The sequence below is a fragment of the Hydra viridissima genome, unplaced genomic scaffold, assembly GCF_058129835.1.
Source record: "Hydra viridissima isolate aposymbiotic clone 2 unplaced genomic scaffold, HvirCarnegie_v1 scaffold_16, whole genome shotgun sequence".
Taxonomy (NCBI): Eukaryota; Metazoa; Cnidaria; class Hydrozoa; order Anthoathecata; family Hydridae; genus Hydra; species Hydra viridissima.
In genome coordinates, this window is record NW_028324315.1 from 7,538,125 (window position 1) to 7,560,730 (window position 22,606).

The 22,606-nt window shown below is 27.6% G+C and overlaps 4 protein-coding genes and 1 pseudogene across 5 annotated transcripts; 2 read left to right on the forward strand and 3 right to left on the reverse strand.

Moving 5' to 3' along the window:
- Positions 1-802: 802 nt before the first annotated feature.
- LOC149877847 (uncharacterized) lies at positions 803-16,959 on the reverse strand (annotated as a pseudogene).
- Positions 1,683-5,836, reverse strand: LOC149877848 (uncharacterized). Of its 2 annotated transcripts, none has more exons than XM_090073696.1 (8): positions 5,276-5,836; positions 5,105-5,186; positions 4,622-4,743; positions 4,245-4,329; positions 3,935-4,084; positions 3,421-3,699; positions 1,996-2,939; positions 1,683-1,869 (listed from the first exon to the last, which is right to left on the reverse strand). In XM_090073696.1, the coding sequence occupies exons 1-7, from the start codon at positions 5,722-5,724 to the stop codon at positions 2,706-2,708; spliced, it is 1,401 nt and encodes a 466-aa protein (XP_089929822.1). In that variant the 5' UTR covers positions 5,725-5,836; the 3' UTR covers positions 1,683-1,869; positions 1,996-2,705. The 2 variants fall into 2 exon arrangements, with proteins under 2 accessions (XP_089929822.1, XP_089929823.1); XM_090073697.1 differs by having other exon boundaries at positions 5,305-5,453.
- Positions 5,967-9,037, reverse strand: LOC149877849 (uncharacterized). Its single transcript, XM_090073681.1, has 3 exons — positions 8,651-9,037; positions 6,499-8,285; positions 5,967-6,418 (listed from the first exon to the last, which is right to left on the reverse strand). The coding sequence occupies exons 1-3, from the start codon at positions 8,737-8,739 to the stop codon at positions 6,045-6,047; spliced, it is 2,250 nt and encodes a 749-aa protein (XP_089929807.1). The 5' UTR covers positions 8,740-9,037; the 3' UTR covers positions 5,967-6,044.
- LOC149877850 (uncharacterized) lies at positions 9,048-11,796 on the forward strand. The gene is made up of 3 exons (XM_090073759.1): positions 9,048-9,220; positions 9,480-11,266; positions 11,347-11,796. The coding sequence occupies exons 1-3, from the start codon at positions 9,132-9,134 to the stop codon at positions 11,718-11,720; spliced, it is 2,250 nt and encodes a 749-aa protein (XP_089929885.1). The 5' UTR covers positions 9,048-9,131; the 3' UTR covers positions 11,721-11,796.
- LOC149877851 (uncharacterized) lies at positions 11,947-16,181 on the forward strand. The gene is made up of 8 exons (XM_090073695.1): positions 11,947-12,490; positions 12,581-12,662; positions 13,024-13,145; positions 13,523-13,607; positions 13,769-13,918; positions 14,154-14,432; positions 14,915-15,858; positions 15,983-16,181. The coding sequence occupies exons 1-7, from the start codon at positions 12,042-12,044 to the stop codon at positions 15,146-15,148; spliced, it is 1,401 nt and encodes a 466-aa protein (XP_089929821.1). The 5' UTR covers positions 11,947-12,041; the 3' UTR covers positions 15,149-15,858; positions 15,983-16,181.
- Positions 16,960-22,606: the final 5,647 nt, after the last annotated feature.

Sequence of the window (22,606 nt, forward strand, 5' to 3'; positions counted from 1 at the left end):
GTACAAAATCATTCGAAACCCAAAACCCTTCACGAAAGCCTTACAATTAAGAAATATGAAAAATATAAATATTCGAAAAAAAAAAAATAGTCACACAAATGTATGAATCGGGTCGCTAGTTCCGCTTTAATAGAGAGATATTTACTTGAATGAAAGAGGTTATATATTATATATTATATGAAGACGTTCTCAAAAAATATTCCACAAATACACAAGCGCTTATCTTCAATTTAAATTTAAAGGAAAAGATAAAAAAAGAAATTAAAAGAAAATAAAAAAGGATTGCATAAAATGCAAGTGGCTAAATTAAATACAAAAATTTAATGAAGAAGTTTGGAAAAGAAATTTAAAAACGAAATAAAGAAGATATGAAAAGAAGATTTTAAAATTAATTTATAAAAGAATTTATAGAAAAAGTTTAAAAACAACCTAAAATAAAAAAATTTTTTTAGAAGAAACGTTCATAAGAAATATTGCTCAGTAAAAAAAATTTACCAGAACTTTAAATTAGTGGTATTGGCTTAGAATTTCAAATTAAAAGTATAAATTTGCAGTTTAAATTAGAACTTACTAAACTATAATTTAAATCAGAACTTTAACTAAGAAATTTCAAATGTCATTATAAACTGTTAAAAGAAAATGTGTAAATTATTTTTAAAAAATAAAAAAAGTCATTAACAACCAAATGATTTTGCTTAAATTAATAATATTAAAAGTTATTTAAAAATATATAAGAAAAATAAAATAACTAAAAAAAAAAAGAAGGTGAATAAATAATAATAGAACAAATTTAAAAAATAATTTAACTGGAATCACTACACGAGTCAATGTTTATATTTTGAAATTTTCTAACAGGACTGTTAAAATCACTTGTTAAAGGAGAATTTCTCTTTCTTGTTGCAAAATATTGATCTTTGGAATTTTTCAAGTGTTTCACATTTTCTAATAGTCATACTGGATTCAGTGGCAGTTGGAAATAAACAGTAAGCTGCATCAAAAATCAAACTTTCAACTGGTCCTATAAACCTACACTGTTACGGAAAAAGGTGTCCGTGTCTGAAAAAAAAGGTGTTAGCGTAAAAAGGTGTTGATAATACGAACACGAACACCTATATTGGTGTTTATGTTAACGTAATAGGTGTTGAAGACAAAAAAATACAAACTGTTTAGAAAGTAGGTGTTAGCGTTAAAAAAAAAGGTGTTCACGTAAAAAGGTGTCGACGTCGACACCTTTTTAAACATACACTGTTACGGAAAAAGGTGTTCATGTAAAAGAAAAAAGGTGTTCATGCGTGATACTATATGAACACCTATTAGGTGTTGCCGTTAAAAGGTGTTGATGTAAAAAAAGGTGTTCTTGTTGCATTAACACCTAATAGGCGTTGCTGTTAAAAGGTGTCGATGCAAATAAAGGTGCTCATGTTTAATAGGTGTTCACGCAATTACAACGCGTTTATGACGCACATATTTAATTATTTAAAAGTAAACATGATCTTCTTAACCTTTCTGTTTACTCATAATTAGCATGTTTTAACAAAAAATTTTCCAATTTAGTTTTATGAAAAAAAAGTTCCATGAGCGCTAATAATATATGTTTTATAAAACAACCTATCATTTTATATTATATACACATTAAGACTATAAATATGCAAGCATATTTTATAACAAATAAAAATTATCAGTAAAAAAGAAATTCATATATTTGAAATAAAATTTTAATACAAGTTTTTTAAGTTGTTTTTTTTAACTTTTAAAATATACTTGACTTCACCAGTTTTTGCAACTAAACGGTTGTCATGCTGACTAACAGAACTTGCATTAAAATGGTATAATAGATATCTGCTCTCCAGACATTTGATGAATGATTATCTAAAAACGAGCAAAAATTTTTATAATTTAACATTGAAAAAATATAATAATAATAATTACTAAAACATATTCCTACTGCATTTCATTTTTAGTTCATTTCATAAAAGAAAAACTACATAATGTTACCTTTTCATTTACTTTACTTTTTCCATCTGCAGATGATGAGAAAGAATTCTCAATAGAGAGTTCTTTCTCTTAAATATTTTCAGTCGGAAGTTCAATCTTTTGTTCAACCCATTGTTGTTTTCTATTTATTGTACCCCTGAATAAACTAAACAAAAATCGTTTGAGAACAAATAAGATCTCCATAAAACAATTAATATACAAAATAAAAAAATCACACAAATACATTTATATACAATGTATAATAATATCTAAAACTGCATTTATCAAATAGGTTCCTGAAAGGTTTTTGAAAACTTTTTCATATCATCATTTTAAATCAAAGATCCTTTAAATAGGCAAAAGTTTATACAAACAAAGTTTATTTTTTTATAATTTCTTTATTAGTTTTATTTTTCCTTAACTATATGGTGCCTTACAATCAGTTGTTTTTATTTGTATGATTTATTAACTGATTTTAAGACTGACAAGTTGTAAAACAGCTGATTATACTCAGTTGAATTAGAACTAAGAATCGAAGCCTTATAATCAATTAAATATAATCAGCTATTTATTTTATAAATAATTTACAAACACAAAATATGTGAATGTGACAAAAAAAATTAAACTTAGAACAACTTATATAATAAAAAATGTTACAAAAACATAAAATTATTAACATAAAATGTTAAAGATAAAACCAAAAATATATTTAAACCATTTTAACAAAGTCATTATAAAAGTAACAAAATAGATTTTACAATTTTGATGTTACTCATTTTTCTAATTTGCATAATTATTTCTAATATTTCAAGAACTGCCTCTTGTTTTTTGCAATGTATTAAATTAAACGCTACACTCAAAGAAGTGCCGACAAGAAGAACTTCAATTAAGTTTGCACAGGGAATAGAAAATTTATCAACTGTAACTGCAAAATCTCCATTTTCATAGTGAAGACGAATCATATTCTATAAATAAATAAATAAATCAAATAGATCAAAATAAGTTATTTTTGATGTTAATCAAAAAAAAAAAGAAGACAAAACAATTTTCACTAGTATAGTTTCATAAAAGATATATGCATTTAAAAACAACTTATACTTTATATTAACTTGTTTATTAATTACGCAAATAATACACTAAAAACAATAAATAATACAATAAATTATGCAATAATAATTATGCAATAAAACAGTTATAGAATGGAGTTTCAAGGCATAACAATAACTTTAAACTAAATAATCATTATTATTAATTTTACATTAAATGATTTAAGAAATTTTGAAAAAATTAAAATTGCTGTTGTGTAGATTCATCATCATGTAGTACTTCAAAGCTTGTGTTTTGGAGTTAGAGTTGAGAGAGGGTTGTAACAATAACTAAAAAATGTAGCTCCATAGGCCTTGTAAAGGGAATTCAAAAAAACTTTAACTTTAAAGTTAAACTTACCTTATCAGTAAATTCTACAAGTTTTTGATAACATCTAGCCACAATAAATTGAAATCCAATTGTATGTGAATCGGAAGAAGACATTGTAGGATTTACCATCTTTACCAGATTAAGAACAGATGAATATCTCTTTAAAAATGGGGCCCATTTCATACAAATATTTCTTAGCGAATCTTTCATCAAAACTTGAACCTCTTCAAAGTCTAGTCCATTATCCTTGTACGGTGAGCTCTCATTTAACTGATACACTTGGAGCATTCTCTTGCTTTCATTATATACCTAAAAAAATATAATTTTTCACAGTTACCACTAATAAAATGAGGATACCAATAAGGATTTTAAGGAGATTTAAGGTGAAATTTCCCCAATTTTTAAGAAGATTTAACCCTGAACAGGAAAGTTTTCATTAAAAGATAAGGACAACTAAGGAGAAAGTCATTACTTTTTACACATTATCTTTGTTTTCAAATAGATAGAAAAACGTCAAAAACAAATTAGGTGAAGAAATTCTTACATTTTTAGCTGATAAAAAGTAGGACTTAAATAATTCTAACTCTGTCAAAAATCCAACAGTTTCTCTTGCATTATTACGTTGCATGAAAGTTGTTTCCATTACAACCTCTTGTTCAAGTGAGGTTTGAACATTGTTTGAAATTGTAACAAGCTAAAGTGTTTTATTAAAGTATGTAATAAACATTTATACAATCAAAAATATGATAATTTATAAAACAGATATAAAGCTAATATGTGGTACCCAATTTTTTGTGACAATCTAGGAATTGCAATTTAAAAAGGTTGGAGCAAATAGATAATTGTAAACTTACATATGCCTCATTTACAATGTCTGATACTTCATTAATATTGGTTATAAGTCTTAATGGTTCATTGATATCACTGTCACTTACTGCTCTAAAATAGATTAGGACGCAATAGAAATATATAATATGATCATAAAATAAAAAAAAACTATTAAATTGAACAAGCATTGATCATCCATATCACATTTTAAAAATCCGGAAAACTGACTGCGTAAAATATCTGGAAAAATCCGGAATATATTTTCCATTATTTTCTTCTTAATCTTGCTTTGAAAGTAAACAAAGAAAATCAGGAGAAATAAATGAAAACTGACTAACTTTTCATCTTTTTATAGATATTTAGTTTAATACATAATAATCAAGTATATTTATATAAAAAAAACCTCTTCATTGCCTTTGACACAGTAGCTTTTACATATTTCTTTCGCTTTTCAATGACAGAAGCACAATTCATTTTTCTTCTATAATTTTTGAACCTGTCAATAATTCTTTGGTGGAAGCATTTCTAGTAGTAAAAAAAATAAATTAACGTTTTTCTTTTCTAGTCAATTTAATCATGTATTGCTTTGTGTAGTTTCCATTATTACTTAAAATGATATTAAAATATAAAAAACTTTATTATTTATAATTCAATTTATAATTTATAATTTTATTAAAATTTTATTCATAATAAATTAAAAATCACATGTTAAGTTTTTTAGATTTAATCAATTTATTTAAAAGTCATAACACAACTGTAATAAAATGTTTTTATAATAGTTATAATAAAACTTTACATTTTTTCAGCAAGGATAAAATATTTTTAAACAACAAAATATTATAATTTAATTTATTGAATTCAACCACTACACCACAGATTAACTCACTGAATATTGAACAGCTTTGAACTCTGGATACTTTTCTTGAATAACCATCACCAGCTCATTTAATTGATTTCCATTTATATATCTATGATATTGAAACAAACTAATTTAGTTTAAGAACTTAGAGTTAAAATATTTAGATAAAAAATCTATATAATACAACTAAAAACACACGGATTTTGTTGATCAACATATTCCAATACTTTATGAAAAATGATCCCAACCCAGTGGTTCATAAATTGACCATCTGCTACAATTGATTTGGCATCAAGTATCCCACATGTAAGCCTTGCTTCCACAATTGCATCTGTTGGGATTTCAAATTTCAAACCTGGCCATTGTTTTAAAGAAATACTTTCATTTCCCACAACTTCTTCTGATGATTTATTTAATGCTAAACTTGACACTTGACGTTCCAAAAAAACTAGTTTCAAATTATTATTTTTAACTAAAAAATCGAGGGTTTCTCCATCATCTATTTCTGCACCAGAACCATCATACAATTGTAGCAAATTACTGGACGAACATGGGAACTTATTGCCACATTTTGACAGCAAATCAGAATATGATGTGTATAGAATAACTTTAATTGTGTCACCTTTTTGTAAATTAATTGATTGCATCTGCAAATATCGATGATAATATATAACGCAAAAAGTAAATTATTTTGTTATTGTATATAATTAACTAATTAGTATTAAATTAGTATATAATTAATACTATCATTAATATTAATTATCATTAATATAAGATATAAACATCATGACCTACCTGCTGGCTTTATAAGAGGGTAATAGGGAGGACGCAGAAGTTTGCCAGGGCCCTGGGTTTTTTCAAGGGCCCAAAGAAAAAAAGTGACATTACATAGTTACTAGTTTTGTTTAATTTTGAATAAAATAAATTGTAAACATAAAAGGCAGAAATAACAACTCATGAAAAATATTCATATGATAAATAATCGGACAATAAACTCTTTTTCTTTTATTTCAACAGATTTAGATGCACTTGATTTAAGAGAAAAAATGTCAAGTAAAGAAAATGAGTTTTTATGATGCTCTACAACATATGAGTTAACCAAAGGAAAAAATGATATTGCTATTTCTTGGCACATTGCATACCAAACATTGTTAATAGACATCAAATAATTTATTTTAACAGCTTTTTCTTCGCTTAGAATCAAATAAGAAGATACTGTCAACTGTTTTCCCTGGACTGTTAACTTTTCTGTATGAAAAATTGTGTTCAAATATGGTTTAAACGGTTCAAGAAGTACTTCTTGAGCATGACGAAGAGATATCTTTGCATATGAGATAGATCCTGAAAAATAAAATATTTGTATAATATTGCATGAAAATAAACAAATATGTGATTATTCAATTACTATGATTGCAGCTTACCTGGAACAATATCATCAGTCCTTTCAAGTAGACGTCTACAAGTTTCATGCATTTGAAACCTTTTTGAAAATGAATATATAGGGTTTTTGAATTGATGACTAACTCTGACTAGCTTTTTAAAAATCTGATGCCGTTGTTCAAAACGCATGCACCAGAAAGTTTTCATTGTTCCCATGTAGCTTGAAAGGTCAGGATAGTGAGTGATGAAATGAAGCTTTGCTGCTACTCTTGTGCCATTATATAATGTTTTGATATAGTTAATAAGTTGTGGAATAAGAAAATACAACGATTCAATATGTTCATTACAACGGCTATTTAAAATCAATAAAATTTCACAATGGATAATCATCATATCCCAATAAGGTGCATCTTCATCATTGAAATTATCAAAAAGAAACAATGGCAAACACAATGAAATGGTTAGCATTTCACTAGCAGTAAGTGCCAGCTTTGATGTCATATAAGTTGACGTCAATATTAAATTCACTGGCAATTTTACATCTCTTAGCAATAAATTCATACCAATCAATGTTAGTTTTCGCTTGGCCATGTAGTGATTCAAAAATGTTGAAACTACAACATGGCTTATTCCTTCTAAAAAATCATGCATGAAATCACTTGGGAAAAATGCAGGTAAAAATACATACGGTAAGTGTAAAAACGGAGATAACTCCAAACATCCATGTTGTTGTTTTGTACTATCAACAATATAAGATTCGTGAGTTCTTTGAAATACATTTGTGTTTTCCTGTCTAACACAAAAGTAACAATGTCTACATATGTATCCACTATGAAAATGTGATTGCAAACCAAGAAGCGGATGAGCTGTTAAATTGTCAGCAGCCATAAAACATGCAATAACATGATATTCTTCATCATTTACAAAAAATGTATTAAATAATAAGTTGAACAAGTCATCAATAATTGGCTTAAAAAACTCATTGAGTGTAATTTTTTTAACCACTTTAAAATTGCACAATGAAGCTAAATGATAGTTGCTCATTTTAGATCCATTATTGTTTTGGTTTAAAATAGAAAAATAAATGGCTGATATTTTATGTATACCCCTACTGGTACCTATTGGGTTACATACCTCTAACTCATCAGAATACAAACCAATGTATACTGTTTTGGCTGGATCTGAAAATGGCAGGATAGAACTTTGAAAGTAGTTTGATTTTGAAAAAGATAAAGAGTCCGGGTGCAAAATTATTTGACCCTTAAGAATACTTTTTAGGTTTTCTCCTAGAGGCACATGATAAAAAAAATCCTCACCAACAGTAACTTTCACTGCTTTTACATGACCCAATTCACCTAAATAACTATCAAACTTATCTGGACTCGTGCAATGTGATAAACACAAATCAATACTGTTGTCTCTTTGAAGTTTACACAAGAAAGATTGGGCATATGGGTTGTGAATTGATATGCCAGCCTGTTGCAAAAAACTTTTAAATGAGCTACATACGTCACCCAATATAGCTTTAACTGAATCACCGTGTAGCAAAAGTAACTTTTTTGATGTATTTTCAGAAAGCAAATGATAATTCATAGTTATCATAAAAAACTTTTTTATCTCATCAAACATGTCAAATATATCAGTGGACTGGTCTGCATTTTTGTCACATAACTTTGTCTCAATACAAACTGGCAAATCCAATTGAATAGGTGATTCAATCTGATTCTGTAAAATATTATGTTGTCGTTCATCTTGATGCCTTCTATAAACATGATTTTTAGCAACTACATAGTTTTTAAATTCAGCAGAACAAAAATGGCACGGTATTCTAAAAAAAATTACAAAAATTAAAATGTTATAACTAATGTTTGACAATTGAATGTATAAAAGTTTGTAACTTATATATATATATATATATATATATAACTTTCAATTGAAAGATATATATATATATATATATAATATATATATATATAACTTTCAATTGAAAGCTATATATATGTATATATATATATATATATATATATATATATATATATATATATATATATATATATATATATATATATATATATATATATATATATATATATATATATGTATATAGCTTTCAATTAGATAATAACTTTTTAATTTTTACATGTATGTGCATGTGTGTATATTTTTTATGTAAATGATGAAAAGTTAAAGTACTTTTGTCCATAATGGATTCGATGATAGTGAGATAGCAAATTGCCAACGGATTTGGATCTAAATGAACACTTGACACAAGGAAAAGCCATTGCAAATATTTTTCGCGCCAAATGACAAATATTTTATTCCAAAATAAGCTTTTTCTTCGTTCGCCCTAAGAATTTACTTTTAAAGCTTTATGTTTAAAAAGGTGTCGACGTCGACACCTTTTTACGTGGACACCTTTTTTTTTAACGCTAACACCTACTTTCTAAACAGTTTGTAATTTTTTGTCTTCAACACCTATTACGTTAACATAAACACCAATATAGGTGTTCGCGTTCATATTATCAACACCTTTTTACACTAACACCTTTTTTTTCAGACACGGACACCTTTTTCCGTAACAGTGTAAAGCTTTAAAAATAAATTCCTAGGGCGAACGAAGAAAAAGCTTATTTTGGAATAAAATTTTTGTCATTTGTCGCGAAAAATATTTGCAATGGCTTTTCCTTGTGTCAAGTGTTCATTTAGATGCAAATCCGTTGGCAATTTGCTATCTCACTACCATCGAATCCATTATGGACAAAAGCACTTTAACTTTTCATCATTTACATAAAATATATACACACATGCACATACACGTAAAAATTAAAAAGTTATTATCTAATTGAAAGTTATATATATATATATATATATATATATATATATATATATATATATATATATATATATATATATATATATATATATATATATATATATATATATATATATGTAAGTTACAACTTTTATACATTCAACTGTCAAACATTAATTATAACATTTTAATTTTTGTAATATTTTTTAGAATACCGTGCCATTTTTGTTCTGCTGAATTTAAAAACTATGTAGTTGCTAAAAATCATGTTTATAGAAGGCATCAAGATGAACGACAAAATAATATTTTACAGAATCAGATTGAATCACCTATTCAATTGGATTTGCCAGTTTGTATTGATACAAAGTTATGTGACAAAAATGCAGACCAGTCCACTGATATATTTGACATGTTTGATGAAATAAAAAAGTTTTTTATGATAACTATGAATTATCATTTGGTTTCTGAAAATACATCAAAAAAATTACTTTTACTACACGGTGATTCAGTTAAAGCTATATTGGGTGACGTATGTAGCTCATTTAAAAGTTTTTTGCAACAGGCTGGCATATCAATTCACAACCCATATGCCCAATCTTTCTTGTATAAACTTCAAAGAGACAACAGTATTGATTTGTGTTTATCACATTGTATGAGTCCAGATAAGTTTGATAGTTATTTAGGTAAATTGGGTCATGTAAAAGCAGTGAAAGTTACTGTTGGTGAGGATTTTTTTTATCATGTGCCTCTAGGAGAAAACCTAAAAAGTATTCTTAAGGGTCAAATAATTTTGCACCCGGACTCTTTATCTTTTTCAAAATCAAACTACTTTCAAAGTTCTATCCTGCCATTTTCAGATCCAGCCAAAACAGTATACATTGGTTTGTATTCTGATGAGTTAGAGGTATGTAACCCAATAGGTACCAGCAGGGGTATACATAAAATATCAGTCATTTATTTTTCTATTTTAAACCAAAACAATAATGGATCTAAAATGAGCAACTATCATTTAGCTTCATTGTGCAATTTTAAAGTGGTTAAAAAAATTACACTCAATGAGTTTTTTAAGCCAATTATTGATGACTTGTTCAACTTATTATTTAATACATTTTTTGTAAATGATGAAGAATATCATGTTATTGCATGTTTTATGGCTGCTGACAATTTAACAGCTCATCCGCTTCTTGGTTTGCAATCACATTTTCATAGTGGATACATATGTAGACATTGTTACTTCTGTGTTAGACAGGAAAACACAAATGTATTTCAAAGAACTCATGAATCTTATATTGTTGATAGTACAAAACAACAACATGGATGTTTGGAGTTATCTCCGTTTTTACACTTACCGTATGTATTTTTACCTGCATTTTTCCCAAGTGATTTCATGCATGATTTTTTGGAAGGAATAAGCCATGTTGTAATTTCAACATTTTTGAATCACTACATGGCCAAGCGAAAACTAACATTGATTGGTATGAATTTATTGCTAAGAGATGTAAAATTGCCAGTGAATTTAATATTGACGTCAACTTATATGACATCAAAGCTGGCACTTACTGCTAGTGAAATGCTAACCATTTCATTGTGTTTGCCATTGTTTCTTTTTGATAATTTCAATGATGAAGATGCACCTTATTGGGATATGATGATTATCCATTGTGAAATTTTATTGATTTTAAATAGCCGTTGTAATGAACATATTGAATCGTTGTATTTTCTTATTCCACAACTTATTAACTATATCAAAACATTATATAATGGCACAAGAGTAGCAGCAAAGCTTCATTTCATCACTCACTATCCTGACCTTTCAAGCTACATGGGAACAATGAAAACTTTCTGGTGCATGCGTTTTGAACAACGGCATCAGATTTTTAAAAAGCTAGTCAGAGTTAGTCATCAATTCAAAAACCCTATATATTCATTTTCAAAAAGGTTTCAAATGCATGAAACTTGTAGACGTCTACTTGAAAGGACTGATGATATTGTTCCAGGTAAGCTGCAATCATAGTAATTGAATAATCACATATTTGTTTATTTTCATGCAATATTATACAAATATTTTATTTTTCAGGATCTATCTCATATGCAAAGATATCTCTTCGTCATGCTCAAGAAGTACTTCTTGAACCGTTTAAACCATATTTGAACACAATTTTTCATACAGAAAAGTTAACAGTCCAGGGAAAACAGTTGACAGTATCTTCTTATTTGATTCTAAGCGAAGAAAAAGCTGTTAAAATAAATTATTTGATGTCTATTAACAATGTTTGGTATGCAATGTGCCAAGAAATAGCAATATCATTTTTTCCTTTGGTTAACTCATATGTTGTAGAGCATCATAAAAACTCATTTTCTTTACTTGACATTTTTTCTCTTAAATCAAGTGCATCTAAATCTGTTGAAATAAAAGAAAAAGAGTTTATTGTCCGATTATTTATCATATGAATATTTTTCATGAGTTGTTATTTCTGCCTTTTATGTTTATAATTTATTTAATTCAAAATTAAACAAAACTAGTAACTATGTATTGTCACTTTTTTTCTTTGGGCCCTTGAAAAAACCCAGGGCCCTGGCAAACTTCTGCATCCTCCCTATTACCCTCTTATAAAGCCAGCAGGTAGGTCAGGATGTTTATATCTTATATTAATGATAATTAATATTAATGATAGTATTAATTTTATACTAATTTAATACTAATTAGTTAATTATATACTAATAAAAAAATAATTTACTTTTTGTGTTATATATTATCATTGATATTTGCAGATGCAATCAATTAATGTACAAAAAGGTGACACAATTAAAGTTATTCTATACACATCATATTCTGATTTGCTGTCAAAATGTGGCAATAAGTTCCCATGTTCGTCCAGTAAGTTGCTACAATTGTATGATGGTTCTGGTGCAGAAATAGATGATGGAGAAACCCTTGATTTTTTAGTTAAAAATAATAATTTGAAACTAGTTTTTTTGGAACGTCAAGTGTCAAGTTTAGCAATAAATAAATCATCAGAAGAAGTTGTGGGAAATGAAAGTATTTCTTTAAAACAATGGCCAGGTTTAAAATTTGAAATCCCAACAGATGCAATTGTGGAAGCAAGACTTACATGTGGGATACTTGATGCCAAATCAATAGTAGCAGATGGTCAATTTATGAACCACTGGGTTGGGATCATTTTTCATAAAGTATTGGAATATGTTGATCAACAAAATCCGTGTGTTTTTAGTTCTATTATATAGATTTTTTTATCTAAATATTTTAACTCTAAGTTCTTAAACTAAATTAGTTATTTTTAATATCATAGATATATAAATGGAATTCAGTTAAATGAGCTGGTGATGGTTATTCAAGAAAAGTATCCAGAGTTCAAAGCTGTTCAATATTCAGTGAGTTAATCTGTGGTGTAGTGGTTGAATTCAATAAATTAAATTATAATATTTTGTTGTTTAAAAATATTTTATCCTTGCTGAAAAAATGTAAAGTTTTATTATAACTATTATAAAAACATTTTATTACAGTCGTGTTATGATTTTTAAATAAATTGAGTAAATCTAAAAAACTTAACATGTGATTTTTAATATATTATGAATAAAATTTTAATAAAATTATAAATTATAAATTGAATTATAAATTATTAAGTTTTTTATATTTTAATATCGTTTTAAGTAATAATGGAAACTACACAAAACAATACACGATTAAATTGACTAGAAAAGAAAAACGTTAATTTATTTTTTTTACTACTAGAAATGCTTCCACCAAAGAATTATTGACAGGTTCAAAAATTATAGAAGAAAAATGAATTGTGCTTCTGTCATTGAAAAGCGAAAGAAATATGCAAAAGCTACTGTGTCAAAGGCAATGAAGAGGTTTTTTTTTATATAAATATACTTGATTATTATGTATTTGATATATTTTTATGTAATTGATATATTTTTATTGCAGTGTTTCCACTCCTCCTTAAAAATCTTTAAAAAATTAAAACCTAATTAAACTAAATATCTATAAAAAGATGAAAAGTTTGTCAGTTTTCATTAATTTCTCCTGATTTTCTTTGTTTACTTTCAAAGCAAGATTAAGAAGAAAATAATGGAAAATATATTCCGGATTTTTCCAGATATTTTACGCAATCAGTTTTCCGGATTTTTAAAATGTGATATGGATGATCAATGCTTGTTCAATTTAATAGTTTTTTTTTATTTTATGATCATATTATATATTTCTATTGTGTCCTAATCTATTTTAGAACAGTAAGTGACAGTGATATCAATGAACCATTAAGACTTATAAGCAATGTTAATGAAGTATCAGACGTTGTAAATGAGGCATATGTAAGTTTACAATTATCTATTTGCTCCCAATCTTTTTAAATTGCAATTCCTAGATTGTCACAAAAAATTGGGTACCACATATTAGCTTTATATCTGTTTTATAAATTAACATATTTTTGATTGTATAAATGTTTATTACATATTTTAATAAAACACTTTAGCTTGTTACAATTTCAAACAATGTTCAAACCTCACTTGAACAAGAGGTTGTAATGGAAACAACTTTCATGCAACGTAATAATGCAAGAGAAACTGTTGGATTTTTGAAAGAGTTAGAATTATTTAAGTCCTACTTTTTATCAGCTGAAAATGTAAGAATTTCTTTACCTAATTTGTTTTTGACGTTTTTCTATCTATTTGAAAACAAAGATAATGTGTAAAAAGTAATGATTTTCTCCTTAGTTGTCCTTATTTATTAATGAAAATTTTCCTGTTCAGGGTTAAATCTTCTTAAAAATTGGGGAAATTTCACCTTAAATCTCCTTAAAATCCTTATTGGTATCCTCATTTTATTAGTGGTAACTGTGAAAAATTATATTTTTTTAGGTATATCATGAAAGCAAGAGAATGCTCCAAGTGTATCAGTTAAATGAGAGCTCACCGTACAAGGATAATGGACTAGACTTTGAAGAGGTTCAAGTTTTGATGAAAGATTCGCTAAGAAATATTTGTATGAAATGGGCCCCATTTTTAAAGAGATATTCATCTGTTCTTAATCTGGTAAAGATGGTAAATCCTACAATGTCTTCTTCCGATTCACATACAATTGGATTTCAATTTATTGTGGCTAGATGTCGTCAAAAACTTGTAGAATTTACTGATAAGGTAAGTTTAACTTTAAAGTTAAAGTTTTTTTGAATTCCCTTTACAAGGCCTATGGAGCTACATTTTTTATTTATTGTTACAACCCTCTCTCAGCTCTAACTCCAAAACACAAGCTTTGATGTACTACATGATGATGAATCTACCACAACAGCAATTTTAATTTTTTCAAAATTTCTTAAATCATTTAATGTAAAATTAATAATAATGATTATTTAGTTTAAAGTTATTGTTATGCCTTGAAACTCCATTCTATAACTGTTTTATTGCATAATTATTATTGCATAATTTATTGTATTATTTATTGTTTTTAGTGTATGATTTGCGTAATTAATAAACAAGTTAATATAAAATATAAGTTGTTTTTAAATGCATATATCTTTTATGAAACTATACTTAGTTAAAATTGTTCTGTCTTCTTTTTTTTTTTTTTGATTAACATCAAAAATAACTTATTTTGATCTATTTGATTTATTTATTTATAGAATATGATTCGTCTTCACTATGAAAATGGAGATTTTGCAGTTACAGTTGATAAATTTTCTATTCCCTGTGCAAACTTAATTGAAGTTCTTCTTGTCGGCACTTCTTTGAGTGTAGCGTTTAATTTAATACATTGCAAAAAACAAGAGGCAGTTCTTGAAATATTAGAAATAATTATGCAAATTAGAAAAATGAGTAACATCAAAATTGTAAAATCTATTTTGTTACTTTTATAATGACTTTGTTAAAATGGTTTAAATATATTTTTGGTTTTATCTTTAACATTTTATGTTAATAATTTTATGTTTTTGTAACATTTTTTATTATATAAGTTGTTCTAAGTTTAATTTTTTTTGTCACATTCACATATTTTGTGTTTGTAAATTATTTATAAAATAAATAGCTGATTATATTTAATTGATTATAAGGCTTCGATTCTTAGTTCTAATTCAACTGAGTATAATCAGCTGTTTTACAACTTGTCAGTCTTAAAATCAGTTAATAAATCATACAAATAAAAACAACTGATTGTAAGGCACCATATAGTTAAGGAAAAATAAAACTAATAAAGAAATTATAAAAAAATAAACTTTGTTTGTATAAACTTTTGCCTATTTAAAGGATCTTTGATTTAAAATGATGATATGAAAAAGTTTTCAAAAACCTTTCAGGAACCTATTTGATAAATGCAGTTTTAGATATTATTATACATTGTATATAAATGTATTTGTGTGATTTTTTTATTTTGTATATTAATTGTTTTATGGAGATCTTATTTGTTCTCAAACGATTTTTGTTTAGTTTATTCAGGGGTACAATAAATAGAAAACAACAATGGGTTGAACAAAAGATTGAACTTCCGACTGAAAATATTTAAGAGAAAGAACTCTCTATTGAGAATTCTTTCTCATCATCTGCAGATGGAAAAAGTAAAGTTAATGAAAAGGTAACATTACGTAGTTTTTCTTTTATGAAATGAACTAAAAATGAAATACAGTAGGAATGTCTTAGTAATTATTATTATTATATTTTTTCAATGATAAATTATAAAACTTTTTGCTCGTTTTTAGATAATCATTCATCAAATGTCTGGAGAGCAGATATCTGTTATACCATTTTAATGCAAGTTCTGTTAGTCAGCATGACAACCGTTTAGTTGCAAAAACTGGTGAAGTCGAGTATATTTTCAAAGTTAAAAAAAACAACTTAAAAAACAACTTAAAAAACTTGTATTAAAATTTTATTTCAAATATATGAATTTGTTTTTTACTGATAATTTTTATTTGTTATAAAATATGCTTGCATATTTAAAGTCTTAATGTGTATATAATATAAAATGATAGGTTGTTTTATAAAACATATTATTAGCGCTCATGGAACTTTTTTTTCATAAAACTAAATTGCAAAATTTTTTGTTAAAACATGCTAATTATGAGTAAACAGAAAGGTTAAGAAGATCATGTTTACTTTTAAATAATTAAATATGTGCGTCATAAACGCGTTGTAATTGCATGAACACCTATTAAACATGAGCACCTTTATTTGCATCGACACCTTTTAACAGCAACGCCTATTAGGTGTTAATGTAACAAGAACACCTTTTTTTACATCAACACCTTTTAACGGCAACACCTAATAGGTGTTCATATAGTATCACGCATCAGCACCTTTTTTCTTTTACATGAACACCTTTTTCCGTAACAGTGTACGCTTTTTATTCCTTCGATTGATGCTGCAACACAGCTTGTCTGTTATGCAAGTTTTTAAAGCATTTTTTAAAAAGTCACTTACATTTTCCCCACCAATTCGCTTTATCTTTCTGCAAATGATATCTTTATCATTAGAGTTATTTTTTTTTTTCTAGTGAGTCAAACACTTCAACTGAATTTGCTGGTAAATAATCTATATTTATATTTTCGTTATTATCATGGTTAGTGTCTAAAAGTGAACTCATGGTACGCATTTCTGTTTCCAACCCACAAACTGCATGCATTGAAGGAGAAGTTTGTATTTAGCCTTAATTGCTCCGTTTCAAACTATGTTAAAGCTCAAATGAGACAACTCTATGTTAGACTTATTAATCCCGAAATTTTTCTTCCAGTAACAGCAGTAACATGCGCACTACAATCGAATGCATCGGGCTGTGGTGTTTATGCAGCTGCCTTTGCATTTCAGTTGGCAACTTATGGAAAAGGTGGTAAGACGCAAACATTTGAAAACAAAATGATGCGCTCTCATCTCATTTGCTGTTTAGAAACATCAATCATCACACTTTTTCCAAAAACCGTCAATGTAAACATGAGCGCAAGAAGGCGATGCAAATTATCAACATTTAGAACATGTTATTTAGTATTTTTAAACCGTTTTTTAACTGCTAATTTACGTTTTTATTTTATTTTGTTCGTTTTTTTTAAAAACAAAATACTGGGGGCCATGTGAAAATTCTGCATCATGATCCGCCATGCATATTAAATTTAATATACATACTTCAGTTTTAATTTGGAATATAAATTTCTTAGGTAAAGTTCTGATTTAAATTTTAGTTTACTAAATTCTAATTTAAATGATTAGTTTACACTTTTAGTTTGAAATTCGAATTTATACTACTTATTTCAGTTTCTCATATAAATTCCTATTTTTATTTTTTGATCGATGTTTCTTACGAACGTTTCTTCTATAAATTATTTTTATATAAGTTTGTTCTTTAAACTTTCTCTATAAATTCTTTTATGTAAATTTAAAAAATTCTTCTTTTTAAATTTTCAAATTTAATTTAGCGACTCACATTTTATGTTGTTTTTTTATTTTCTTTTATTTCATTTTTTATTTTTTCTTTCAGATTGGAATAGAAGTTAAGCCCTTGTGTATTTGTGGAATATTTTTTGAGGATGTCTTCATATAGTATACAACTTATTCATTATTTCATTCATTATTTCATTGTGAAACTCTCCATTATTCTATTCATAATTTCTAAATTTTGTATATTAAATTTCTAATTTAAATTTTTAATTGAAACTTCAAATTGAAATTTTAACTTAAAATCTTTAATTGAAATTTCTCTTTTAAATGTTCGCTACAAATTTTCTCTTTTGATTTTTTTCTATCAAGTTTTATCTTAAAACTTCTCTTTTAGATTTAATATTTATAATTCTTATTTAAATTTCTGATTTAAATTTCTTAGTTAAATTTCTTAGTTAAATTTCTGACTTAATTTTTAGTTTACAAAATTCAAACTGCTAATTTATACTTTTAACTTAATATTCTAATTTAAACTAATAATTTAAATTTCTCATGTAAATTTCTATTTTTACTTTTTGATCAAAATTCTTTATGAACGTTTCTTCTATAAATTATTTTTACATAAATTTGTTGTATTAACATTTTCTATAAATTCTTTTCCAAATATCTTCTATAAGTTAATTTTAAAAATTTTTCTTCTCATATCTTTGTTATATTTCGTCATCAAATTTCTGTTCCAAATTTTTTTATTAAAATTTTGTATTTAGTTTAGCCATCTCATTTATGTTATCTTTTTTTCTGTTTTTAAATTTTCCTTCAAATTTGAGTTGAAGAAAAGAGCTTGTGTATTTGTGAAATAGATTCTTTAGAAGTCTTCATGTAAAATATATAACTTCTTTCATTGCTGTGAAACTCTAAGAGAAAGTGGCGACCCGAAGGATACATTTCTAACTTCTGCTTTTTTTTTTTTAAATCATTTATTTCTCATTTTATAATTGCTAAGCCCACTTGATTAGAATTAGCAAAATATAAAATGAATTATGATAATATATTATATATTAGATAATAAATAAGATTCCGATTCAGTAAGTTCGCAATCTAATTTATTATCGTTTAGTTTAACTGATTCATCACTTTCGGTAGTTAAATAACTTTCCTCTGATATTGCAGGATTTAAAATCGGCCTGAGAAGAACTGATTTTGGTTTTAGACCATAAAATTTATAAGTATCCATCTAAGTAAATAAAAAGTAATACCTATAATAATGTCGTTTATTAGATAAATTTCATATAATAGACTATCCGTTAATGCGCAAAGTTGCCTGAAGTCAACAAAACGCCGTTTTCAAACAAAACTTTACGGTTTGACTTTTTAAGCGGATATGCCTAACGCTGCTTTAAAGCAAAGAAGGTTTAAATTATATTTAAAAATTCCTTTGATGAAAAATTAATGTAAAAGATATATAAAATCACATTAAATATGTTATTAAACAAATTAATCATTTTTTGAACTGCCAAAAAATAATATATTTCTGAAAAACAAAGATTAAAAACTGACCTTATTTGCAAACACGCAAAATTTGAATCTTTGAAAAACGAAAAGCTTATAATCACTAGGATTCAAAGTATAACCTTTGGTGTCTATTTATTTTGATTGGTTAAATACTGAACTAAAGTTATCGGCATTCTTTTTATTATAAAATATCGTTTTAATTGAACTTTTAAAACATTTTTCTGTACGTTAACTACAGGCAACTCGGGGGTATGAGAGGTTAAATCATTTTATTGCTTTAAACTTTTTAAAAATTTATTTTTAAAAAGTTTAAAGCAATAAAATGATTTAACTTCTCATACCCCCGAGTTGCCTGTAGTTAACGCACCGCTAAGAGCTCTGATCGCTGTCATCTTGGGAGGCCGATTTTGGCTTCAATTTTTTTTGAAAAAAAAACAAACAATAGAATACGCTGTCCAGTTACATTTTGAGATCAGTGATTCTAATACTAACACATGCATACGTTCACACTTAGAAAACAATTAGTTTTGCCAGCCTCATTCTTCTTTAATGCCAAGTTTAATTAAGAAAAACTTACATGACATTTCAAAATTTATTCATATAAAAAACCTAACATTCTATGACTTAGAGCTGTAAAAAAATCATAAAATTACACTCTTTTAAACAAATTTTCATATAATTGCTACCTTCATCTGTTAAGGATTTCTCCAACATACTTTTACAATATCTATCATCTTCATACCTTTTATCTTACATCAGATCATGAACTTCCAATAAAAGTTATATTAAAAAAAAATATTTTTACGTATACAAATAAAAATATACATTACCAATAAAATAACCCTAATCAGATTTTTGGAAAACAAATATCAAGAATAATTGATTACTATGACTTTACACTTCTCTCTTTAATAATTTTCACAGACAGCTATGCTATTTTTTGTACGCAATGTCGATGGATAATTGAAACCTAAAATATCAGTCTGTATTTTATCAACTTGATGATAAGTTTCTAAAGCTCATGTCTTTAAAATATTTCTTAAAATCGTTTATAAGTACTTTTCTGCTATTTTTTGTACTACAAGTAATTTAATTATTCCTTTCGGCTTTCGACTTCCTCTATTGCAGTATAAAAGCTTTTTAAATTATCAAAGCCGTCCACAAATATCGATATGTCAAAGGTAATCTTCTCTTTACACGGATTGGTAATCTCAAAAACACCGCTGAGTAGGTTTTTATATTTATAGGTTTTGTGCTGTTCAACCTTTAAGACGCCGATATCGCTCGCCACTTGTTTTATTTCACGAACGTAAAATTTAGCTCGCATATTATCCTTTATCGCTATTAGCATCCGGGCAATATCTTTTTCTCAGTATCCTCTAGTCTTTTATTTACTTTATCGTCTATAATAACCGATTTACCACGGGTATCGGATACTAGTAACTCCAAATCTTGAACTAGTCCCGCGTTGTTTCTAATGCTGATCTCTAACCTCTCACCTTTTGCTATAAGCGACATAAAATAGATGTTGCTACCGTCTTCATCATACTTTAAGCACAACTTACCATCGTCCCAGGTTACTTGCGTTATCTTACAAGGCGGATTAGATATTCGGTTTAAGCCCAATTTAGATATTTTAACCCGCAAGCGTTCATTCATCGCCTTGCGCCTTATAAGTTTCACCCCAAGGCGTGCAGCTATAAAAGAGAAGAAAATAGCAAACTATCCGTTTTAATATTGCGTTATTTGTCTTGCACATACTCACGTATCCTCTTCCTCGTTTATTTTCTTCCCGATTTATCTTTTTCCCGCTCGTTAGTTTTCGGCTCTACTTTGGCATGTTCATGTAATTTTAAGTGACCGCCCGTATAATCAAATGATAAGAGGTATTTGACTCTGTCTTGCTCAAAGCCCCGCTTGCCGAAAGTACTAGTCAGTACTTCTTCCATCAGCACCTGCAAGTTCTTAGTAGCTACCTGCATTTCTTTTAGAGAAAAGAATGTCGATAGGCCGAATTTCTTATGCTCTTTTTCCTTAACGGCAAAATAGTCTTGTAAAGATTTAAGGCTTTTATTGGATTTATTTGAAGCTTGTTTTAAGATGATATTCTTCTAAAAAGTAATAGTGTCGGGAGTTAAATCAAGTAGGTGGGAGGCAAAAAGTTGAGCCGTTTCTTCTAAATAACTGTGTAATACTCAAGAGCCTTCTACTGCTAAATCTCTGGCAATACCCGGTACCATGATTACTTTCTAGGCGGTACTAGATAGCTTGATCACCAGTAGAAAATTACCTATTACCGCAAGCGTCATAATTCCCACAAAGAAGTTGCGCTGGCGCATTATAGCGATATTTTGTAATTTACTTCGAACGTCTTCTTCCATTTTACCTACTTTTTGAAAAAGTTCTTTACTGAGAAACTAGGCATCGGTGATTTTGAAAACCTTTGAAAATACCAATGTATCAAGCGCTGAGCCTTGCCGTCATTTAGGGCTTTAGATAAAAAATCACCGACAAAATACCCGGAGATTGCTCCGCCGACACTCCACATAACTCCCAAAAATATCATTGCAACCACGCATCCTATAAGTCCGCAAATAACGGCAAGTAAATCCATACCGTAGATTTTTACTTCCGCCCGATGAGGCGACCACATTCTCGTCTGCATCTCTTTAACCTAAATGTAGAATAGTTTGCGCAAGCTTTACCGCAGCAGCGGTGCCTAGGGTACCGACACCGAAAGCATTGCCTTTTTGATACATATCCTGACCTCTTACTAAAAAGGTAGTAGCACCACCTACCGCAAAAGCTACAAAACCCGAATTATCTTTAACTAACGTATATATCGGGGTTTTAAGATTATTCTTAATGTCTCCTACTTTAAACCAGTGAGCATAAACGGGATTTATACAGCCCAGTACGCAGATACCTACATACAGGATGATCCAAGAATTTTTTATTGAATAAGAAAATAAGATGGTTTTTTTACTTAAGCTTTTAGCGCGTACCGAGTTTACGGGACTCTTCTTCATATTTTGTCTCTCCTTCTTGTTATTTATTGTTGATTCGTTTTTGTTTAGCATTTTTACTCCTTGTTTTTATGCGTTGTTAATTTATTGATCGGTTTTCTAGGGGGGTTTTGCTTCAAAAAGTTCTCCTTCTTTGTTGTTATCTATTACTTCCTGCTCATATTGGAGTTTGGTTGTCTCAGGAGTTACCTGCTTTTCTACTTGGTACAAAAACAGAGAAAAACGGATAACAAGTATTATTGCCACTATTATAAAAAACAGATTTGCCTTCATAATTGATCTTAGAAAAGGCTACTGTTAATTTATGCAACTCGTCTATTTCATCACGTAGCAACTCAAAACTAGTCCTTGTTGATTTTAATCCCGCAAACAGTACATCAGCGCTTTTTAAAGCATCGGAGTTTGTTGCTAGATAAG